General features: G+C 37.6%; 1 protein-coding gene across 1 annotated transcript in view; it reads left to right on the forward strand.

Annotated features, from left to right (window-relative positions):
* Positions 1-21,694, forward strand: part of LOC123258725 (Down syndrome cell adhesion molecule-like protein Dscam2) — a gene marked incomplete in the record, with an annotated part of 496,366 nt that overhangs the window by 91,755 nt on the left and 382,917 nt on the right. The window contains 1 exon segment of the mRNA XM_044718910.1: positions 5,209-5,326. Coding sequence (XP_044574845.1) covers positions 5,209-5,326 — 118 coding nt within the window.

Genomic DNA, 21,694 nt, shown 5'->3' on the forward strand with positions numbered 1-21,694 from the left:
TTCCGAAGTAATTAAAATTCAAAAATAAAAAAAAAGTTTTCTCGTGTTATTTAAATAGAAAAATTACAAATTAATTGAGGCAAACCTTAATATTAATATTAAGGGCTCTAATAGGCGCCAAAATTTTTGTTTTTAAATGTACTTACAACTTTTTAACACCATGAAAAAGTTAATTAATTATAAAAATATTAATAAAAAAATTAGGAAAACAGTTGACAATGAAGGCCATCCCTGCAACTTTCCGCTACTGTCGTGTAGTTTTGAGCTCTCCGAGCTCAAAAGTCTGATAGAAGTTTAATAAAACACTATTTTTTGAATTTTCAAACAGCAATAACTTTTGAATGAATGAACCGATTTTCACGTGGTTTTCGGCATTCGATGCAGTTTTTCAAACTTTATGATATAATTTCAAACACAAATTGATCAGACCGGAAATTTCGGTGTAACTAGAAAAAAAAACTTTTTTTCGATATTTTTCGTCAACGATAACTCACGAACGAATCAACCGATTTTGACCAGCTTGGTGTCAATCGACGTGGTTTTTTGATGTTAAGAGCTGATTAGTTTTTGGAATTGATCGGTCAAGCCGTTTGAATGTTATTAAAAAAAAACCACATTTGAAAAAAAATTTTTTCGCAGTTTTTTTAAGATTTCTCAAAATCTATAGGTCCAAATTGGTTTAACGTATTAAAAATCTAAGTTTAGTCAAACCCTTTCGAATGGTACCAACCGCGATCAAATCGGTTAAGCCGTTCAAAAGTTATGAGAGGTTTACATACACACACACACACTCTAAACATGAATTAGTGAATATTCACTTATTCAAGTAAATTTTCACTAATTAATGTTTAGAGAGCACACACACACACACCCATACATACATACAGACCTACATACACCATCGCGGGAATAGTCAGGGAAGCTTCCTAGGACCACAAAACGTCGAGATCTAATGAAAACTCGATTTTCGAAAAACGGGGTAAAAACAAAAACTTCCCGATTTTTGAAAATTTTCAACTTTCTTAGCGGGAAGTTAAAAATTTCGAATGCTACTGTATCAACATTTTTGCGACATTTATGGTATCTGACAGAAAAACTTGCTGCTATGTCATTTTTCGAGTTTAGTATTAGTTAAGAAGTTAAAAAAAAAATTTGTAAACGCGATTAAAAAGGAAGAGAACACAATTAATAAAGAAAGAATAATAAGAATAATATCATCTAAAAATTAACTTGACTCGATTTCTTTCAAAGACATCAGTGATTTTATCAAAAATTTTGTTCTCTTTCTTTTAATCGCGTTTACAATTTTTTTTTTTTAACTTCTAAACTCGAAAAATGACATAGCAGCAAGTTTTTGTGTCAGATATCATAAATGTCGCAAAAATGTTGATACAGTAGCATTCGAAATTTTTTTATTAATATTTTTATAATTAATTAACTTTTTCAAGAAATCTAAGTCTTGAGCTGGAGCGATTATCGGAAAAGGAGCTGTAAACTTTTTTTTTACACAAATAATACTTTTATACCCCCCCCCCCTCCTCCCTCCTTATTGTCTCATTTCAAAGTAATTAATTCCGTAAATATGAAAATTTCTAACAATAAATGCCTAAAATTGCTTATCTTGATTTTTTGCTCAATTTTCATGTCCAGAAAATATATCAATTTTTGACTCTAAAAAATGGATCCATGTGTGTGTGTGTGTGTTTTTTTTTTTTGTTTTAAGGGGGGGGGGAATCCTTTTTACGGATTCTAGGCATAGTTGTTTGACCTGGATATGTGGCGACTCGACACAGTGTCATACTAAAACTCGACGCTAGCGCCCCTACCCACTAAACCCTAAACCTCATTTCCTCTTTCCCCTAATCCGTCATGGAAACCGCCGTTAGGCATTACTTCGTGAGGGGAGGATCTAGCTACTGCTCTTTCTTCTGGTAGCTAAGGTGTTATTTTACCTTTCTTCTAGTTCTTGTCATTTGCTCTTCTTCTTTCGATGGAACGCAAGTCTATGAGGGCTTCTGTTGCAAATGTGCTGATGGCGTTCCAGGAGGCTCTTGATGACAACATTGCTTCTACTATTATCTCTGGTTGGATTTTCTTCTTTAGGATCATCTCCAGCTCATCTCGCTGTGGGTAAAATCGTGGGCACTCAAAGAAAACGTGCTCCGCGTCTTCATTGATTTCTGGGCAGGACGGGCACTCCGGTGAATTATCATGCTTGAAGCGGTGAAGATACGTCCGAAAACATCCATGTCCTGACAACAACTACGTCAGATAGTAATTGACCTCGCCATGACTTCGGTTTAGCCAAACGTCGATCTTCGGTATGAGACGGTGTGTCCATCTCCCTGTTGTCGCGGCGTCCCACTGCGATTGCCATCGTGCGATGCTGTGTGTGTGTGTGTGTGTGTGTGTGTGTGTGTGTGTGTGTGTGTGTGTATGTAAGTATGTAAACCTCTCATAACTTTTGAATGGCTCGACCGATTCGATCGCGGTTGGTGCCATTCGAAAGGGTGTGTTCAAACTTAGATTTTAGATACAATTTGGATCGATTCGAACCGATAGATTTCGAAAAATCTAAAAAAAACTGTAAAAAAAAATTTTTTCAAAAGTGGTTTTCTTGGAATAACTTTCGAACGGCTCTATCGATAAACTCCAAAAACTAATCAACTTTTAACCTTAAAAAACCACGTCGATCGCCGCTAATTTGGTCAAAATCGGTTGATTTGTTCGAGAGATGTCATGCAGGAAAGAAAACCCAAAAAAGTATTTTTTCGGAACTACTTCGAAATTTCTAGTTTGATCAATTCAAACTTAAAGATTTTTCATAAGGCTTAAAAAACTGCGTCAAATGCGGCCAACCGCGTGAAAATCGGTTCATACATTCAAAAGTTATTGCGGTTTAAAAATTCAAAAAATAGTGTTTTATCAACCTTCTATCAAACTTTTGAGCTTGAAGAGCTCAAAAGCATATAAAAGTTACCTTTTTGAGCTCGGAGAGCTCAAAACAACATATAAATTGTATTTTTGAGCTCGAAGAGCTCAAAAACGTCGTAAATGCATTTTTAAGCGCCCAGGTATGAAATTAGCGGGAAGTTGCAGGGATGGCCTTCAGGGTCAACCGTTTTCCTAATTTTTTACGTGTTATTTAAATATGAAACTTTGAATGCTCACCAACACCTTTCAAAATTGAGCTAAAAATCCTTGCAGGGAAATTTTTTTTAGATATATAGGTTCATTTTAACCCATAAATTCGATAGGTTAGTTATTTTGGCTCACCCTAATATATATATTTTATGAAATATGTTATGAAGTTTCATATAATATCATATATAGTATAAAAATTTATATTTCTTTATTTTCTTACTCGAATAACTGTTGACTGGTATAACTTATTGAAACTCTGTAAATAAGCTTTTTAAATAAGCTTTAATTAGAGTACCATATCATATGTGGGGTCTCAAAACTATTTCCTCTTCTGCTATGCCAATTATGAAATTGCTATGGCACTGGTTTTGGTATTTTTCCGTCGATATATATTTTTATCGATTGCATAGAAGTTAAAAGCCCTAGTTTTGTGTACAATCTTCATTATATTTTTTTTCTATTTATGATGAAATATACTTTTATTTCGGCTGCCAAATGGTCTTTTTTTTTACTTAAACTTAGCATATTTATATGTAGAATAACCCGTGTAAAAAAAATTTGTTCCTAAGGGATGCCTCAGGAATCCCGCATCAGGAACGTTCCGCTCGTGAGACGGACAGGAACTATGAACGGAAGATTGACGGGACATATTAAAATATTGAAAGTAGCCGAACGAGTCTTGAAAACCTGAAAATGATCTACGAGAAAATTCAGAGTAGTTTCAGGTGTTTTTTCGGAATATAAAAAATTATAAAAGTGCCGCGGAAATTCCTGAAAATAACCTGAGGCTAAGTTTAGGATAGTTTTAAGTACTTTTGCGGAATACAAAAGTAATAATAGCACCACTGAAATCCCTATAAATGGCCTAAGGGCTAATTCAAGTCCTGCAAATGGTGTTTCAGGTTCTTTTTCAGAATATAAAAAATTATAGAAGTGCCGCTGAAATTCCTACAAATAACTCTAAGTAAAATTGAGGATAGTTACCGGTTCATCTCTGGTATAAATAAAAATAACTTAAGTTATAATTTTAGCGACACTTTTATAATTTTTTATAGTCCGAAGAAAAACCCGAAACTCCTTTAAATTATCCCACAGGTCATTTCCAGGTTTTTCAACGGTACTTTTATCATTTTTGTATCCCGCAAAAGAACCTGAAACTCCCCTAAATTATCCCCGAGATCATCTGCAAGAATGGTAGCGGTACTTTACTTATTTTTTTTATACTACAGATGAACCGGCAACTATCCTGAATTTTTCTTCAGGTCATTTACAGGACTTTCAGCGGTACTTTTATAATTTCTTATCTTCCGAAGAAGAACCTGAAACTTCCTTTAATTATTCCACAGGTCATTTGCAGGACTTTCAGCGGTACTTTTATCGTTTTTGTATCTCGCAAAAGAACCTGAAACTACCTCGAATTAGTCCTTTGGTCATTTACAGGGATTTCAGCGGTGCTATTATTAATTTTGTATTCTGCAAAATTATTTGAAACTATCCTAAACTCAACCTCAGGTTATTTGCAGGAATTTCCGCGGCACTTTTATAATTTTTTATATTCTGAAGAAAAACCTGAAACTACCCTGAATTATCTCGTAGATCATTTTCAGGTTTTCAAGGCTTTTTCGGCTACTTCCGATATTTTAATATGTCCCGTCAATCGTCCGCTCATAGTTCCTGTCCGTCTCACGAGCGGGACGTTCCTGATACGGGATTCCTGAGGCATTCCTTAGGAACAAATTATTTTTACACGGGAAGTATGTGAAGCTTAGAAAAGATCCTTCATGAATTGTAGACGCTATTGTCATGACAAGCCGCGTTTCCTCGTGTATATATGTGTATATATGTGTATATTCATAGATCTATAAACTTTTGAATCACATATTTTTTTTTTCAACCAGCTTGGTGAGATTTGAGAAAATAGCAAAATTTTTCATCAGTTTTTTGATTTTTCATTAATCTTTCAATAGATAATAAAAATAATTTAGATGTTACATTACAATTCTTGACATTATTATAGATGACATTGCATTAAGTGTAAACTAAGGTTATTTTTTTTTTTTTTAGATCACAGAGGAGTCCTACCCCCTATCATTTTAGAACATTCTGGAGTTATTTACATTTCTCAAGATGAATCTACATCAATGGTTTGCGTAGCTAAAGCATGTCCATCAGCGGATTATAGGTATCTGTAATTTATTTACATTTTTTTGCATGAAATAAGTTTATTAGTAAATTAATCAAAAATTAACAGAAGTTGAATCAACTTTTTAGTAATGAATTAAAAATTACAGAATAATGACTAAGTGTCTCTAATTTTTTATTTTAATTGCGCTTTTTTTTTTTTCAATTTCTCGCTATTAAAATAATTTTCAAAAATTATGAAGTTATTTATTTCACCTTATTTTAAAAAAATTTGAATTCTCATTAGATGTCCATGTTTTGAAGTTTTAAGAAGCTCTGTTTGTGTGTGTTCTTTTTTTTTATGAGGGGCGAAATCTTTTAGAGACACCGAAAGATGATAGTCGGTAGTCTGAGACTTCCACCCTCTAAAAACCTCTTCTCCTTATTCCCCGCGCTTAGTGCAAGGAAGACTGAATCAGAACTGCGTTAGTATTACTGCAGTCGAGTCCGTGCTGCGTTTTACGACGCCCGCTCTTGTATTGCTTTACTGATCTCTTTCTGAAATTTAAAAAATTTTTAAAGTCACTTAAGTCTTTCAATCAAAGTCACCGCGCGTAGGCTGTGATTTGATTCCTGTGATCTTTTCTTTGTGTCATTTAGTTCACTAGGCTCGCAGAATTAAAAGTCTTACCTATAGTTACTTTGGTGTAAGCTCAATGGTTTCTCCAGTGTCCGCACTTGAAAACCATATCATCGGTTTTGTCTGGGTAGTACTTGCATATTAGAGTGTGTTGAAGGCTAAATTTGTGTAGGTATGCGTTGAACAGGTAATGACCCGTTAGCAGCTGGGTCAGAAAGAAGTCTGTCTCACCGTGATTTCGGGTGAGCCAGGTTTTGGTGTTCGGGATCAGGTGAGCTATTCATCCACTTTTGGATAACAAGTACAGCAGCTTCGGAGATCGTGCGATAGGTGAAGGTCACCCTGAGGACTCCTATTCGTTGTATTGTGCTATTTTCCACCAATAGATCTTCGGCTTCAGAATATCTGCCTATATTACCGCTCCATAGAGTAGGATCTAGTGAACTACTTCGAGAACTTTTCTCCTTATGGTTCGTAGGCTCATTGTGTTAGTCAAGATTCTCAATAAGCTGGAAACTGTATTGCTTTTATGCATGCAAAATCCTGTTTCGCTTCCACTATTGTTGGTGATGACTTTGCTCCGATTCATAACCCAGATCGCTGCAGTCCAGTTTCATTCATGAACCATATTTTAATCCGGGGGTTCGAGTGTTGCTCACAGATGATGCAGACATCAGTCTTATTTTCTAAGACAATTTAATGTAGTAGATTCTGTGCCAACACATACCTGTTCAGGTTCCTTTGGAGAACACGTGTCATTTTTGCAATCTTGTCACTTCGGCTAATGCAGCACGGAATGCCCTACAGTCCCCAAGCCACAGATGTGATCATCTTTTGCATCTTCGTCCGGTGTGCACAAAAAACTATTTGGCTGCTCAGTGCAGTCTACTCTACTGACTTGTGGTTTTCTCTACCACACTTGTGACAGCACTTGCTTCAATTCAATCCTTTGTAGGAGCGAGTTGAGTATTTATAACTAAGACATTTGAAGCAGTGAGTTACTGTTTGAAACGTGCCTTATCGAGGGCCTTGATTGCACTACCTGCGTCGATCTCACAAATGGCTGCCCGTTTGCTTCGTGGTGTCGCCTTAATTAAGTTAACACGTTTAATTTCCAGATCAGTAGTAAAGTCGTATTTGAGTGCTTCACAAACGTCTTCCTAGGTAGAAACTCCGTCCAAGTCGAGAATTTTAATCGTCGTCGTAAGTGTCAAGGTTTTGACCGTACCAATGCTCGTGGTTGCTGACCTGACTGCATTGGTGAAGACGGTGCAGTCTTTAATCTTGCGGCTCATTTCTAGTAGCACTTTCCAACTCCTTGTTTGCCTGATAAACTTGATATCCACGCCAGTCTCAATGGGGTTAACTTTATTTTTGATCTCCTTGAAGAGATCCGCGTATGTTCACCCTTCGAGTAGTTGAATAAGGACAGCTTTTATTGTAGCTTTTTTTCCTCATTTTTTGATGGCTGTTTTCGGGTTTGGAGCCATCATTTGTTTTATTCTTTCGGCCTTCGTTTGGAGTGGTCTCGGAGTCGCTCGCTTTTTGTTTCTGATTCCGCTTTCGGAATACTTCCGTCCAAGCAGTATCCTTGGCTAGTTTTTTTGGTTCGTGTGGATCCGAGGCTAATGAGAAACTAAGCGTGGATAACAGCCTTTTCCTTATGTTGTTCAGCTTCTATGATGTGTCCTTGGGAGTAACTGGTACCTTGTGTTGTGAGGTCATCAAGGGAGACGTTTGTGTGGATGACATTGTCCTGATTGGTGTTTCCTTTGGGACATCTATGTAACCCTTTAAAGCCAGACCGTATGCTGTTTCAATAAACTTAGCTAGTTTCCTGATTTTGCCGTGGACATTCAAACTGTTATTGATGTAATCAAGCTACTTGTAATTTTTATGCTGAGTTGCTCCATCGGCGTTGGTAAGTAGTACATTCAGATACAAAGTTAATTCATCCTCGGTCGATGGCAAAAGGGACAATGTGGCTCCCAGTTCCTGAAGAATTATTGCTCGTCCTCTGCTCAACGTCCATCTGGACCTCTTCATTCTTTGTTTTTGAGGAAATATTTTGCATATTGATCCCATAAGAACCTAAAGAAATATTTTGTCTACTCAAACAGAACCCCGGTTGCTGGAGCAACCCGAGTCGAAATTTAAAACGTATCTCAGGCGTCTCAGGCGTTTAAAACGTATCTCAAGCGTTTCAGGCGTTGTAAGCGTTATTAAAACGTTTCAGGTATTAAAAACACGAATAAAACAAAATTCTCTTGTTAGAATTGACGTATTTCTTCCTAGTACATGCAAAAATTAATAAATCTGGAAAGGTTGACTACTTGCAGGCTACTTTTAAAACTTCCTGTTGTGTACGAGCTCAAAATGCTCGAAAAATTTTCTATTTGAAAGTTTTGAGCTCTCCATTGCGAAAAGTTAGGAAAAATATTTTGTCTAACTAAAATTTTTTTGGACTTGACAAAAAAAAAAAAAAATTCAATTTTTCTTACTACGAAAACAATTAAAATTTAAAAATAAATATTTTTTTATACATGTTATCCTGAAATATCATAAAAACATCTTAGAAGTCATAACTTGACGGAAAATGGAAAAAGAAAATTCTTACCTAATACCCAGTAAGGTAAAAGCCCCAAAAGATGATCATGTACCATTATATGATCACTCCATGTATTTGTATATCTATATTCACAAATATAGCATTGTATGGAGAACATTATTCAACCCAGGTAAAAATGATTATATATAATTATATATGAAAAATGACCCTATATAATTATATAGAATTAGATATAATTATATAAAATTAGATATAATTATATAGAATTAGATATAATTATATAGAATTAGATATAATTATATAGAATTAGATATAGTTATATAGAATTAGATATAATTATATAGAATTATATATAATTATTTCTATAAAAATAAAAAAAACTCGGCGCGCGCGGGGATCGAACCGGGGACCTGACGCTTGAAAGACTGACGCGCTACTTTTTTTTTTTTAAAGAAGTTTATTTGTTTTGACAAAATACAAGTTTCATATCATTTAAGCAACAAAATCAACTAAAGAAAAAGCCTTAAAATTTAGGATAACAATATTTTCATTATCAATACGTAGGCCCCTTTGTCTCCTTGATTGGAGCAGCTAATGCCTATAAATCTTTCTTAAAAAAATATTTATTTATTGTTTGTTCTCTTGTTTCTTAATTGAGTATTCTAGTTTATAAAATATTTGAGTTTCTTAATTAATTATTATTATTATTATAGTAGTAGGAAATTGTCTATAAAAATCGCTTTGTGTCACTAGTTTCATTTTGATAAAAGACTGACGCGCTACCTGTTTACCTACGAGACTTACTTGTAGTGCAGAGTTTGAAATAACTACAAGCCCTGTTTAAAATTTCCAATAGGATCCCATCAAAAGCGACAAAAGCCACTTAGGAACCCATAAATTTTATTGGTTTCTGAGTGGCTTTTGTCGCTTTTGATGGCATCTTATTGGAGCTTTTCAACAGGGAGTAATGTAAATCGTATACATAATCAATTTTTATAAGTTAACTTAATTAATACAATTCCTATTATTTCATCCACAAGAAATACTATACTATACTATAGATTAATAGATTATGTTACGTCCAACATTTTTAATATAATCATACCTGGTCGTCAACACACAAACACACACACACACACACACACACACACACACACACACACACACACACACACACACACACACACACACACACACACACACGCGCGCACACACACACACACATACATGCACACACACGCATACACATACACACACACATTCGGGGCTGAGGAGAAACTGCTACCGGACGCGTCTCCCCGAGTGGATGGGAGGATGCTCAATGTCCTTGGATGACACTTAATCTCTTAGCTGATGAGGTACAGCGGGTAGGAGCCAAGCAAAATAACCAAACAAAATAAGCTCCCGTGGACAAAACTCCCCTGTAATGGGTTGGTCACACTAACTGACCTAGCAAGACGATCGTTCTCTGCTGTGATCCACTGGGAGTGACCGGAACCTGTATCGTAGTTTCCGACGATGCAGGCTACGGCTGATGTGAGCTTGCTCTGCCGAGGTGTAAGTTGCAGCAGTGGATCAGGAGCCAGCCACTTCGGGCCTTGATCAGGAAGTACGCAGTGAGTGTTAGAGATCGGAATCTTCACCGCTCCGAGCGAGTCTAGTCCGTCCGTGTATGCCGGGACTGGCTAACTGTCGGCTAGGCCTCAGGGAACTGGGGTAGGAGTACTATCTCCGAGGGTACACCCGTTCCTAGTTATGGCAACCCGCTCCACTCCGTACGATGCGCTGGTAAATCAAAAAGTATGAGTAATTCACAGGAAACAAACAAGAGTGAAAACGGGCCTCATGCCCAGCAAGACGCACTGCTACTTAGTGCAAAGATGAAGAGGGCAGATGCTCTGGTACATCTGGAGAAGCTAGTCAGTTGACTGCAGGACTTTCTCCAAACCAAGCAAAATGTCCACAAGGAGATCAAGTCGAAGTCGACGAACATCTGCAGTGCCCTGAGAAGGTTCAAGAAACTGTACAAAGAGTGGCAGGACATCCAACAGCAACACAGTAATGTCGTGATGAAGATGAGTGCGACAGTGGTTTCACCTGCAAAAGCCGACAGGAAACTAGAACCGATATAAGGCCTGGGAAAAGGAAGGAGCGAAATTTTCCAGACTCAAAGACCATCGTGGGCATCCTCCAAGAAGACGTGAAGGTAATCTGCAAAAGACCACAGGAAGACGTCGAAATCCGAGATCTTGCCGATACCACAACCAAGGAGGATATTCAGGCCGCCTTGCGAACGGTAATCGGAGAAACCTGCGAGATACCACTAGGGACAATTGATTCGTAAGGCCTACAGAGGTACTCAGACAGCTGTTGTGACACTAGCAGTAGCTTCAGCGCGGAAGATATTGGCAGGAAGCGGTAAAGTCCGGATCGGCTGGACCAACTGCCGAATCAGAGCTACGAGGAGACCAATCCAATGTTTCAAGTGCTGGCACTTTGGACACCATGGATCCCAGTGCAAGAGCAATGTGGATCGGTCTAAGCTATGTATTAGGTGCGGACAAGAGGAATACAAGATTGCTGAATGCAAAAACCCAACGAAATGTGTATTATACGCGGACCAAAGTGCGGAGAACGCGGCCCATCATGCCGGCGCATCCAGGTTCCCAGTATTTAAAGAGGCACTCCAGAAGATAACAAACAAACAGACATGAAGATATTGCAGCTAAACCTAAATCATTGCGAAGCTGCACATGATCTGCTTATGCAAACAGCAAGAGAACTAGAGTTAGACTTAGTAATGATAGCAGAGCCATACAGACACCTGAATACCCAGCCTTGGGAGTCTTACAGTGTAACGGGTGTGTTTTCCGCTCATTGGCCCCTTAATTAATTTAATAGAAATAAAACAATACCTAGCAAAAATGATTCTAAATTAACAAGGGCGCCACCAGGATTTTGTATCTCGGTTCCTGGAACCGGAAGCCAGAGCTGAGCTTATAATCTACAGGGAGAGAGAGTGGAGGAAGGTGGTCTGAAAGAAATAAATTTTTATTTAACAAAAATGACCGGTATTTATTTAACAACAAAATATGATAACAACTCGTGCCCTTGCACGTACACCGCTCACTTACAGCTAATTTACTTACAACTAACTTACTTCACGCTTTCCCCCCGGAAAGTCGCTACTACAACTTATATCTAACGGAGGATTTCGGGCTAAAACTGGCGACTCCGACTTATCAACAAGACACCTCGTACAAAGACATCAGTGTACGAGGGCTTATCAACAACGCCTGGCTACAGAAGCAACAGCCTAGTGACTGCAACGTAAGCCAAGAAGCCTCTGCAGCTCACGCACAGACTCCACACGATCCTTACGTCGCGCTGTCCACCGGACCCTCACGCTCTATCAAAATTCTTAATCCTGACGGTACCCTCTTATGGAGCGTCTATACCGCAGTTTCTAACTAAGTCGCGCTGTCCACTGGACCCTCACGCTCTATGCCAGCGAAACACCTCGCAAACGGACTGCTCGCTTGCGAAGGAACGCTGGTAGCATTCACACACACATAACCCACGCGTCTCACACACACACTGCCTCTACTTTACTTTTATTTTCTGGATTACAAAATTACTCCAAAAAAAGTCAACGTTCAATTCTTACTAAAATTATTCAGTCATTAGTTCGAGATTAAAATTATAAACAATTTTCACAATTAATAATTACTACTTAAAATTTCCGACTTAAAAATCGACGCCTAAACTTATTTCGAAATTACCACGAGTTTAATACTCAGTACATTAAATAAATTCTCAGAATATTCTCTATAAAATTAACTAAATTTCTCGGACGTAATCCACACTGATAAATAGTTTTTATAAATAATTCCAATAATAATTTTAGTCTTCCATAGTTCAATATATAAATGACCACGTGGAATTTTTCGATTTATAAATAATTAATAAAACAATTTGTCTCAATATAAAATAAATTCACGAAAAATTATCCACGGTTAATTCGATCTCAATTGCGTCGAAACTCAGTAGCCGATTATCAATATTTAATTTTCCAAATAATAAAATAGTTTCCAAAATTAATACGATATCAATATTTAATTCAAGATAATAAATAGTCTTAATAAAAGATAATTCAATTGTTGTAAATAGTAATAATAATCCAGTTGTTAGTTTTACGATTTATTGCGTTATAAAATTCACAAGGAATTTGCGCGCTCAAAATGGATGCCGACGTTCGTTACCGCGTAGCACGTTTTGACCTCGGGTACTGAATACTATGTCGTGTCGATTGGAACCTTCTCGGTGTTCAGAATTTAATTAATATAAAATAGATTTATTTAAACCAATCTCAAGATGTTAATAATTATTAACCAGCTGTATTAATAAAATTAATTATTCACGACTTGCAAACCCAAGAGGTCTAGAACATTCCTCGGGTATAAACCCCCAGGAGGAACGCTCCCAGCAATTAACGAATCAATTCAATTAAATAATTAATTATTATTGAGCAAAATTATTAAACGATTGAATTATCCAAACTTGAATAAATAAAATGAGAAGTAGTGTAATAAGTGAGCCGAGTATATGGCCCCAAGGCTCATCATTACCAAAGTCCAATACCTGGTATAAATTTGGTTGAAGAAACTCTATGGTTGATACTCGCTTCCTTCTTTGGACTTCTTGATGTTACTTGTTCCAACACTTTACTACTTCTCCGGACAACACGCATGGCTCGTCTATATAACGACCCCAAAAATACCCCCTCCTGCTCTCTCTCTAGGCCCGAAGATCGATGCGCTCAAATGCTAGTCGAAAAGTTATCGATCTCTGGCGACTGTGGTCATCTAGTCCTGTGGTAAGCATCCCTTCCAGAGTGTAGTTAATAATGATAATGCCGGCTTTGTAGCAGCAACAGTTAACGGCATCCGTTTCTACAGCTGTTATGCACCACCTAGCCTATCCATTGTTGAATTCACTGAATTCTTGGACAAACTGACCGAGGACGCCAAGCAGCATTATCCAGTCGCGATTGCCGGTGACTTCGACTCCTGGGCAGTAGACTGGGGCAGCAAGCAGACCAATGTGCGAAGAAAAGCACTACTAGAAGCTTTTACTACACTAGATGTAGTCCAGCTCAACAGTGGTGATACGCCAACCTAGACTAAAGGAGAAGCAAGCTCTATTGTAGATCTCACTTTCGTCAGCAGCAGCCTCATCAGTGGGAAATACGACTGGAAGGTGATGGATATCTACACAGCCAGCGACCACAAGGCAATTCTCTGGGAAATATCACATGACCGAAATACAAGAAGACCAATCAAGTCACTCAATACCATTGGATGGAAAGTAAAGTCTTTTGACACAAGCACATTGGTGATAGCCCTGAATAGTGAACTGATTACTACTGGATCCGCAGAAGAAATGACCAAGGACCTGATGAAAAGAGTTGTCCAGGCCTGTGACGCAAGTATGGTCCGGAAACGCAGCATAAGCCAACGCCCGGCAGTACACTGGTGGAACGACCACATCAGTGTTCTTCGGAAAGAGTGTCTAAAGAAAAGAAGAATATCCCAGCGTGGCTATCGACGACCTAATTCTGCGGAGCTGGTCGCAGAGCACAAAAAAGCCCGTCGATCATTGAACAAAGCCATCAAGGATAGTAAGAGGCAATGCTGGAGAGAGCTCATCAACGAGATGGACAAAGACCTGTGGGGTAGACCGTACAAGGTTGTCATGACTCACCTAAAAGTCAAACAAATGCCGGCACCCACATGCCCACAACTTCTGCAGAGAATCGTTACCGCGCTGTTTCTGCAGCGACGCGAGCTTCATTACCAGTTAGCTCAAAGCGAACTGGAGGACATTCCACCTGTCACGGAAGAAGAACTGACGGAGGCTTGCAACCGCGTAGGGAATAATAAAGCACCAGGATTAGACGGAATCCCTAATATTGTCTTAAAAACAGCTATAAAGGCAGCACCGGCATTATTCCTGGATGTTTACATCACCTGTCTCAAAGAAGGGATTTTTCCTCGAAAGTGGAAACAGCAACGATTAGTGCTGCTTCCTAAAGGGAAAAAGCCACTGGATGAACCGTCATCTTACCGCCCACTTTGCATGCTAGATACAACGGGTAAGATATTTGAACGCATAATTCACCAGAGAATTGAAGCAGTAGTCGACCCACTCCTGGCAGACAATCAGTATAGATTTCGGAAAAGACGATCAACCCTCGACGCAATCAAACTGGTTGTTGATACGGCCAAGGAAGCAATCGCAGGAACCAGATGAAAGGGTGGAACGAAGAAGTATTGCCTGGTGGCGACTCTAGACATCAGAAACGCCTTCAACTCCGCCAATTGGGAATTCATCATGCAGGCCCTCCAAGAGAAGAATGTACCAGAATACCTTCTTAAGATCGTAGCAAGCTACTTTGAAAACAGGGTCCTGAAGTATGACACGAAGAACGGTCCGAGGGAGTATGATATTACTGGAGGTATACCACAAGGTTCAGTTCTAGGCCCGCTCCTGTGGAATATTATGTATGACGGTCTATTAAGACTAACTCTGCCAAGAAACGTCAAACTCGTAGCATATGCAGATGGCGTAGCCGTAGTGATCGTTGCCAAACACCTTGACAAGATAAACCATATGTTCGATCTCACTTTTGAGCGCGTTAACCGGTGGATGGACGCAATGAACCTGCAACTGGCGCAACACAAGACTGAGGCAGTGCTTATTACCAGCAGAAAAGTGGTAGAGACCATTAAGCTGAAAGTCGGCGAACAAGAAATCACATCACAACCTTATATCCGATATTTGAGAGTGATGCTTGATGCCCGACTCAACTTCAAGCAGCAAGTGGAACATGTCAGTGCCAAAGCGTCAGTAGTGAGGGCTAGTCTCGCACGACTGATGCCGAATGTTGGAGGCCCAAAGCAGAGCAGGAGCTATTATTGTCATCAGTAGTCACATCGGTGCTCACTTACGGAATATCCATTTGGGCCGACGCACTAAAAACGCAAGAATCATGGAGAAAGGCTGGACCAGTATATCAACTGAGTGCCTTACGAGTAGCTAGCGCCTTCCGCACAATATCAGAGAATGCAGTGTGTGTTATTTCCGGTACTCTGCCTCTCAGAGTCCTAGCTGAGGAAAGACGGAACCTATATCAACGAAAAAGGTCAACCACACTGAGCCCTGAAGAACTTAGAAGGGAAGAACGGAAACACAGCATCGCAAGATGGCAACAGGAGTGGAATGCTGCAGAGAAAGGTCTGTGGACGTACCGTCTCATACCTCGGATTGATGTGTGGTTCAACCGGAGTCACGGTGAGATCAACTATTATTTAACGCAGATGTTATCAGGACACAGATGTTACCGGAAGTATCTTCACCGCTTTAAGCACGATGATACCCCAGAGTGCCCGTCCTGTCCAGGGGTCAATGAAGATGCGGAGCATGTTTTCTTTGTGTGTCCACGTTTCAACCAAGGGGCCATCCATAAAGTACGTCACACGAATTTTATGACTTTTGAACCCCTCCCCCCGTCCTTGTCACAGGTTGTCACATTTTTATAACCCCCCCTCTCCTGATGTGACGTCACACATTTTTTCAATTTATGTATGTATTTAAAAATAATCGAGAGAAAACAGCTATTTTCATTTTTTACTTATTTTTATTAAATAATAATCTAATAAAATCAACATAAAGTCCAACATTCCATAAAACCGAAAAAACAAACGACTAGTTAGAAAATAATAAACGATTAATTATATTAATTAAAGATAAAAAACTTAATTATCGAGTGTCCATGGACTTTCGATCCACTCTTTTACATCAGCTATTACTGGTAAATCAGGCACTTCATTTTCGTTCTGAATTTGAACGTCAAGAACATCCTTAGTGTCGACATCATTCTCTTCCATCCATAAAGCATCGTCATCATTCATTAAACAGAGAATTTCTCGGGCACGTCTAGCTGCAATTCTTTGAGGACGAATTTTTGCTATAGGTAACATTTCTTGTTTTTTATGCGATTGTTTGTGTTGATTAGCGGCTTTATATGAGGAAAAATATAAATCACATACGCTACACGATCTTTTAAATATGTATGACTCGACACTAGGGCAATAACTATCATATGGAACTTGTTTCAGATGGGATGATGCTCGGAGATTTAATGACAATTGTAGTAATAATGGAGCAAACTTAGCCTCGTTGTCATCACTTCCTGCGACTACATAACCATTTGATTTTTGTTTAATCAACACAGGTGGTAGTAAGAATCCTCCTTTTAATAATTGCCAAAGACTAGAACGTCGTACTGGGCAACATGTGATAGTCTTGCATTTTACAATTTGTAAAAAATATTGTGACTCACGTACGTGATTAGCATACCAAGTAGCATTATTTTTCAACATCATAGTAGGATTAGCTTCGAGTCTGGTGTCAGTTGGTACAACATATTCGGCAACTACAGGAAATTCATCAATGACTTATTTGCTCCAAATATCAGCTAACACATTTCCTGCACTTTCAAAGTTCCGTTTTTCTAGTTCCAAATCAGTAGTTCGATTACTTGAATCGAGATGTGACCCAAAATCATCATGATTTAATATTACACCAGTAAGTTCACGACTAAGAGGTGCCATGCGTCGTTCGACTCTGTTAAATGCACTCCTTCCTGGGGCATTTGTAGCTATAAAAATTGCATCTAAATCAAAATCTTTAAAATGTTTTATAGCTGAAATTATAACCCGCTCGTACCGTAGATTTTCATCAGGACCACCATCGCATGTGAAAATAAATACAGGTTTTACAAAACCTTCTCTAGTTCTTAATAAGTTTTCGAAAGTCGGTAATTCAGAAAGCTTATGAATGTCAATGGCATGAGTCTCTGCATTGGAAGATGAATGTTTTCCACTACGAATTGCTACGTATGTAGGACCAGAGTACGTCACAGCTTCAGGTGATCCTTCACCATCTTTTTTTATTAGAATGCCCGCATAAACAGATGGAATAAGTTTATGTTTCTCGGCGACTACAAAATCATGATCTGGCAATTGGACACGGTAATCAAGATGCATTAATATTGGTGTTTGAGCGTTAGCTGCTGTAATGCCTAAAGGTACACGTGCTTTATCATCCATCGATAAAAAAAAAACTTGGTCCGGACCCAAAATTGAAGCTACAGATTCAAGATTTCGTATAGTAGCGGTACAAAATTTGCCATCTTTATGCTTTGAATGTAACGTAGAGTCTGGTTTACAAAGCTTGACAGGAACGGTTACGACATGTTTTTTACCTTCCTCTGTATTTACTCGCTTGGGAAGAAGTCTCAAATACAATCCTGAGCGACTGATAGTATAGCCTTGCTTAAACAGTTCAGCTTGCAAGTCGTCTAATGTCTTACAACATCTTATAACTTCAGTACGACGGCGATCATCAGCTGCGCCACCAAAAAGAGCAATTGATTTTATTACTTCAAGTAAACCGGATTGATTTTCCTCAACTCTAGGCCGACCAAAAGTATTTCGAAGTTTAAGAGCAGTTGCTACATCAGGATTATTTTCACACAGTTCTAAACTTTTTGGTTTTTTAGTATCACGACTCTTTTTTGGCGTTCCGCTGCGTCGATTTTTCTTTTCAATGAGGTCTTTTCTGCTTGAATATCTTTTCTTAATGTTGTTATTTTTTTGGTAGCATCATCTGTCGCTATACCAGCATCACGTGCTAATACTAAGCTATTGAGCTCAGATTCGAGTACAATAATTTTATTCTTGGAAGCCTGTTGACTAGGTGTTGGTTTAGCTACTATTTGAAGTGATTGACATCTACTCGATTCTGTCATAACATTTTTAATTTCTTCTGAATTACTCAGTTTAGTGTCCTTCTGTAATTAAAAGTAAACATGTAATATATTAAATAAAATTAGCAACCCCGAGTATTAAATATCAAGCAAAACTTCGAACAAACAGAGATAGAAAGATATATGTAATTACGGACTATTTTATAATAATCTAAATTAAAGATGTTTAACTGATTTAACCTAATTAGTTGTATTATAAATTTTGAACTTACTTTACTGTCTTGTGGCTTTACTAGTGCTAATGCCTTTGATGAAGAAGGATTCTTTGAGAAAAAACTCAAAAGTGTCCCCTTTTTTTTTGGTCAATTTCACTTGTAATTCTTTAATTTTTGATTCTGTCTCATCTTCAACGTTATCATTATTTTTTAATCTTTTCCATAAGGCGTTAACTTCTTCTTGTATGATTTTTTTTTTGTCAGCATAGGCTGCACTATAGGCATCGAATCATCTGCGGTAAAGACTACCTAAATCAATCTTTTTGTTCATTTTAAAATAATTTAATAAATTAAAAATGTTAAAACAATTAAACTGAGAAGACTATGACTACCACTCGGCAAAAGTCAATCGTGAAATAAACAAAGGGAATGTATTGAAGTCACTGCGCCGGCGCGTGAGGTAGCACTTGTCGAAGGTCTCGCAAACAACCGACGTGCGGAACGATAGAAAAGCGAGCGAGCACTCGCCGATGACTTAAAACTATTTAAATCCTTACCATTCAAAATTCTCGTGAATTTGAGTGTCTCACTTGCATTACAACGCCGCTCTAGAAGTTAAATGACGTTGCATGAGAGATTATCGCGTAGCGAGAATGCTAAATTATTAATAAATATAGATCAAGTTCGTAAATTTTTAAAATTTTTAATTCACATCCAAACTTTGCGTTTTAGTATTTTAAATTTTAACATGTGACGTCACAAAAGTATTGACCCCCCCATGCCCCTTGTCACACGATGTCACACTTCGGTGATACCCTCCCTCCCCATTAACGTGTGACGTACTTTATGGATGGCCCCCAACAGCGCGATGAGTTAGAGAAGATTCTGAAAAAGAGAACCCAACCAGAATCAATAGTAGAAGCAATGTTGTCATCAGAAGCTGCCTGGAACGCCACAAGCACTTTTGCTACAAAAGTGCTTACAGAGTTGCGATCCATTGAAAGGAAAAGAGCGAAAGACAGAATCTAGAAGGAAGAAATAATATCTTAGCCACCAGAAGGAAGAGCGGCAGCTAATTCCTCCCCCCCACGAAGAAATGCCTTACGGCGGTACCATGGGGGATCAGAGGATAGAAGAGAAAGGAGTTTAGGGTTTAGTGGGTAGGGGCGTCAGCATCGAGTTTTAGTACGACGCTGCGTCGAGTCGCCACATATCCAGGCCAAACAGCTATGCCTAGAATCCGTAAAAAAGATTCCCCCCCTAAGGAAAAGAAAAAAAAAACACACACACACAGTATTATATTATTTTATTTTATTTAACATTTAATTTGTTAACTTGTACTTTTATTGTTTAAATTACACTTCTTAGTTTACGTGGGAGAAATACCGGCCACTAACTAAGATTTACATGACCTGCAAACCTGGAGATCTTTTACTAACGATTCTTCGACGGGAGTCTCTGGCAAGAGGGTGCGATCTAACGAGAGGCTCAGACAGAGAGCTCAAAAATTAAACTACCTATCCACTAACTAGACTTGATTCGCACAGGAAGAAGTCAGGATAACGAGAGCCTGAGTTCATACGAAGATCTTCTGGGTCTCGAATTTTCGGGCGTTTCCAAATTACTATTTGGGGGAAAACAGTATCAAATTAGTTGTCTGTTTCCCTTAGATTCTACCCTCTCTTCCGAGTTTTCTGAAGATGTTCGCTTGAACTCCCCTCTTTGGGCCCAGAGGGCACGATGTGCCTCTCTCTCTTACTTATAGATTATATGTATATCTATGTATTGGTTTACTCGCAAGTACATTTACATGTACACAAGTACATAGTTTCCTTATTTAACAAAATATTTCATTTTACTATTATCTAAATTGTTTATTAATTTATTTATTCATTCATTTATTGATTTATGAATTTATTCAATTATTTATTGATAATAATATTCATTATTAATAATTAATTATTAATTTCCAATATTCATTTTAATATTTTCTATTGTTATAATTAATATTTTCTTTAAAGAATTAATTAAATTATTTTAAGTTAGTTATTTCATTGTTTAATTTGTTTATCTCATTTAAAAATTATTTGAAAACTTTCCCAAGTCTGGTCTGTGACGCTATACAACTGAAGGCAATAAAACTCCCTTTTATTTGTGAACTTAACATTTTTTTTTATCTCTAGACACACTAAGAACAGGCCATGTTCGGGAAAAGTTTTGAGAGACCGGACGAGACACTTAATGCGTTTTCTCATTTCATGTTTCTTGAATTTTATGCTTTAAATAAAATTCACAGAAACCGTAAATATATTATTATTATATTATTATATTATATTAATATATTATTATATTTAAACAAAAATTCTAGTTCAAAGCCATGACGTAACAATTATTAATCATTAGAGTAGTAGACTCTGAGATAAAAAAAAATTATATACAATTGTATATGATTCATATATTAGGGTCATTCCATGTCAAATCGACCAACAGTTGGAATCGACCACTTTCGATTTGGATGAATTTTGGTTAGAAGTTTTCTTTCATCATAAAACGAAGTTCTGCCAAAGGAAAAAAAATAAAAAATTTTTTTCAAAAGATGCAAATTCAAAATTTCGCGATTTTTCCAGTTTTTCAACTTTGTTTTTGCAATATCTCGAATGTTATTATAGATACAGGAATGGTCTTTTTTTTTGTTTGAAAGGGGATACTTAGGGCTATTGAAAAAAAATTTTGGAAAAAAATTTTGAAAAATGCCAAATTTGTCAAATTTTGAATTTTTGAAAATCGTCCAAAATGAATACTGCCATTAAAATTTTGGCTCAAGTTTTTTTGTATGATACTTTGTACTGATCTTAAATGTTTTGTCGAAAACTATCCACTTAGGATAGTTTCCGTAATTGTTTTAAAAATTATGATTAATTTGGGATTAGGATATTAAATAAAATATGCGTCGATTTGTTGGGGAATAAAATAAAGATTTATTTATCCCCAGAGGAGGAAAACTCAGTTGGACTGAGAAAAAACCTCCTCGAATGAAAAAATGTACAAGTAAGAACGCAAAGCGTGTAGTGCGAATAAAAAAATATGTGTAAATTGCCGTCGCAAACAACACAAACGAGGTGAGCTCAACCCCTTTAGAAAAGCAAATGGTATTAATCCAGAATTAATGAATT

The sequence above is a fragment of the Cotesia glomerata genome, linkage group LG2, assembly GCF_020080835.1.
Source record: "Cotesia glomerata isolate CgM1 linkage group LG2, MPM_Cglom_v2.3, whole genome shotgun sequence".
Classification (NCBI taxonomy): Eukaryota; Metazoa; Arthropoda; class Insecta; order Hymenoptera; family Braconidae; genus Cotesia; species Cotesia glomerata.